Source organism: Malus domestica, chromosome 15 (assembly GCF_042453785.1).
Source record: "Malus domestica chromosome 15, GDT2T_hap1".
NCBI classification, from domain to species: Eukaryota; Viridiplantae; Streptophyta; class Magnoliopsida; order Rosales; family Rosaceae; genus Malus; species Malus domestica.
Genome location: NC_091675.1, coordinates 15,396,282 through 15,399,961, shown reverse-complemented (window position 1 = coordinate 15,399,961; position 3,680 = coordinate 15,396,282). Strand labels below are relative to the sequence as shown.

The following is a 3,680-nucleotide window of genomic DNA, read 5'->3' as shown; positions in this document are numbered from 1 at the left end:
ATGTTAGGGACACCGTTCTTTTAGATCATATTTTGTAAACAATATGATATGATGATTGATAATTGAATTTCTTTTTTAATGATTTAAAGAATAAATTCAATCATTAACTTTCATATCATATGATCTACAAAATATGATTAAAAAATAATCTCTCTGGTATCACCTATGTATGTGTATATGCACCCTTTTGCTTTTTCTCTTTTATTACAAGCAAACACGTTGACAACAAAAAGCGTAAAAGGATACATGGTGGGACGGAAAATACAAGAATCAAAATTATTGCTCTCCAAAGGGAGAGCCTTGGTTTCATCTAAATCTAAAAGTCCAAAAGCAACCAGTACATATCCACGTAAAGCAAACTAACACCCAATTTCCCAATAATTATATGTTTTTCATAAAAGGTTTTTTATCTTAAAATGGTCCTTGAGATTTGCATAACACATCACTTTGATCATTGAGATTGAAAATCAATAGAAATGATCCCTAAGATTGTCCATCATCCATTATTTTGGTCATTATGTTAAAAACTCCGTTAAGTGTCCCGGAGCTTTTGGCCGGAAGTTTGGGCAATTTTCAAAGCTTCGATCATTCTTAACCAAATTCGACCCATAATATATCAAAATGAAGATAGGAAAGTGTAGAACAAGATTATACCTATTTGGAAGCCCAATGGTTGCCAGAGATGGCTGGAAAATAGCCTGAAAAGTGACTGGTCAGCTTGAAAACTGAAAAACTCGTCGGAAACAGGGTAAAGTTTAAACATTCATAACTTCTTCAATACTCAACAAAATCGAGTGATTCAATAACGAAAATCATACTTCTCAACGAGAACAAGAGAATGGTACCTTTCTCGAAGGCTAACCTGTCGTGGTTTGGCCGGAAAATGTCTTGAAAGTAGCTGTCTTGGTAGTTGAGTTAGCCACTTCCGACCAATTTTCCGGCCAAACCACGGTAAGTAAGCTGTTGAGAAAGGTACCATTCTCTTTGTCTCATCAAGAAGTATGATTTTTATTTTTTGAATCACTCGATTTCGTTGAGTATTGAAGAAGTTATGAACGTTTAAAGTTTACCCAGTTTCCGGCGAGTTTTCCAGTTTTCCTGCGGACCAGACACCTTTTATGCTATTTTCCGATCATCTTCGGCAACCAATGGGCTTCCAAATAGGTATAATCTTGTTCTACACTCTCCTATCTTCATTTTGATATATTATGGGTCGAATTTGGTTAAGAAACAATTAAGTTACGAAGTTTTGAAAATTGCCCAAACTTCCTGCCAAGAGCTCGGGGACACTTAACGGAGTTTTTAATAGAATGACCAAAATAATGGATGGTGGACAAACTCAGGGACCATTTCTATTGATTTTCAATCTCAGGGACCAAAGTGATGTTTTATGCAAATCTCAGGAACCATTTTGACTAAAAAGCCTTCATAAAAAATAAAAAAAAGTTGATACTTAGCGTGTGTGAAACTTATATAATAATATGCACCCGTGATATATAAAACTTCTTCCCCACGATATGCATTCAGACTTCAGTCATACATGTATAAATTGAGCGATGTTACATAATAACCGGCACATATACAAAAATTCAGTGTGTGTATGTGTGGAAATATTACCCTTTATGTGCAAATGACAAAGCTGATAGCTCAAAAACAAATTAACCATGCAGTACTCAAGGGAATTAATTAACCGAGTTGAAATTAAATTTTGTGTCCATTCTCTCATCGACCGCGCATGGCACGGTATGACGGAGATTCGAGGGCAGCCGATCGTTTTTGCAACTTGAGATCCTTGTAAAATCTCTTAATAAACTCCTCAGCTTCCTTGTCCACCTGGCTATCACCTTCGTCCTTTAACGGAAACGGGGAGTCCGTTATCCTCAGCTGCCTCACCATAGGGCTCTTCCCAAACCCTGGCAATGTCACAAGCGGCGAGGCCTCCACCGCCATCTCATTGTTCAACATCTCAAGCACCTTCTGAACTGCACTCATAGTGCTAACGTCGTCGTATTGGTACGCACTGGTTGATTTGGGAAAATAGTGGTGGTGGTGTTTGTTGCGCTTGTTGAAATGAAAAGGGTTGTAAATGGCGGGGCTGTTGCTGCAGCTGAACTCATACTCTCGGGGAGTGACGAAGGAGACAGCGTCGTTTGAGCGGCAGCTGAAGGCGGAGGTGTGGTGGAGCATGAGGTTGTTGGCTATTGCCTTGCTTGCTAGCTTGCCACGTTTGAGCATCAAATGGAGGTCGACAATAAGCTTGCTCTTGGATAAGCCTTTGCGCAACATGAAGAACATTATGCGTACTAAGTTCCACAATTTCTTTGCCACAACTGGCGGGCTTGGTTCTACTTCCATTTGTATAATTGGATGATAGAGAAAGATAGGGTTTTTTTGTCTAGAGAGAGAGAGGTTTTTTTGGCTGTGTGTGTGTGTGAGAGAGAGAGAGAGAGAGAGAGAGAGAGATGATTGAAATTTAGAAGATTTGTTTTTGTTGGTTCGAGCCTATGAGGGGAAGGGGAAGGAGGTATATAAAGGGGTTGGAAATTAATATTTAATAATAAAGATTAAGTTGATAATTATAAAGTGGTAGAGATTTATATCATTCTCTTCTATGTCGAGTGAGTGTTACAATCTTAAGAGAAAGGTCAAGAAATGCAAAATAAAGTGGGAGAGTTTGTTTCACGCGGTTTGGATGGCATTTCCAAAGGGATAGGAATTGGTGAGAATTTCTAATTATTTGTTGTTTGATTGATTTTTTTTTTTGTTAGTGCTTTTATATGATTTTTTTGTTTTTTTTTTGTTTCATGGTTTATATGATTGGCTTCTGCAGATTACTAAAAGGTCCCTTTGATAGAAACCAATTGCATTATCATTGATTAAAAGGAATTCAAATATAGTCCTCATTGAGTACATTCTATATAATATTACAAGGATTCTCAAACCAAACTAAACGATGACTTATAGAAAGATCAAATTTGCTTAGGAGATGTGCAAGATCCGTCATATCCTTGAAATGATCATAGTGATCATAGCTAGTAATGGTTTGTTTAAGTGTGTTTTTATCGCATGCACAAAATTTAAATAGAGAAAAGAGTTTTTTCTAAGTGTCCAGTATTAAAGTGGGTGCTATACGTGTTATAAAACAAAGGGAAAGATAAGAAAAAATATATCATTTCTTCCACTTGAATTATGATATATGGAGTACTGCTTAAATATCCAGTACTTGAATAAAGCTCTCTTTAGACAAAAGCAACTATGACATTTTCAAAAACATCCTTCAACACACCCGAAAGTCAGGCCAATTGAGCATATGATTAAATGGTTCAAGACGATAAAGGTAAATCATGATTTCTTCCTTCTTTAATTTCTCAATGAATAACTCTAAAAATAAAAAATGAAATTACGAAAACCAACTAGTCTTTGATTACAACGTGCGCAAATATCAAGTTGAGGACATTAAAGAGGTGGCTAGCAGATCAAAATTGTATGCATATTAGGCTATAGACTTGAAGACTCTCTCCCAATGTTTGCTATGCTTTACAGGCCGGTTGTCAGTAGTCAACTCGATGGAGTTTATTTGATTAGTAAGTTAAATAGTTAGTTGTTAGCGGGAAGGAAAATCAGTGGATATCTAACCCGTATTAGAATATATAGATATAATTGCTTTCTATCATTGTGGT

The 3,680-nt window shown here is 36.6% G+C and overlaps 1 protein-coding gene across 1 annotated transcript; it reads right to left on the bottom strand.

Annotated features, from left to right (window-relative positions):
• Positions 1 to 1,722: 1,722 nt before the first annotated feature.
• LOC103415848 (uncharacterized) lies at positions 1,723 to 2,355 on the bottom strand. The gene has a single exon (XM_008354132.3). It carries the CDS (start codon positions 2,353 to 2,355, stop codon positions 1,723 to 1,725), a length of 633 nt encoding a protein of 210 aa, XP_008352354.1.
• Positions 2,356 to 3,680: the final 1,325 nt, after the last annotated feature.

Bases quoted from the DNA above. Each gene is read 5' to 3' on its own strand.
- LOC103415848 (XM_008354132.3), bottom strand. From the start codon at position 2,355: ATGGAAGTAGAACCAAGCCCGCCAGTTGTGGCAAAGAAATTGTGGAAC.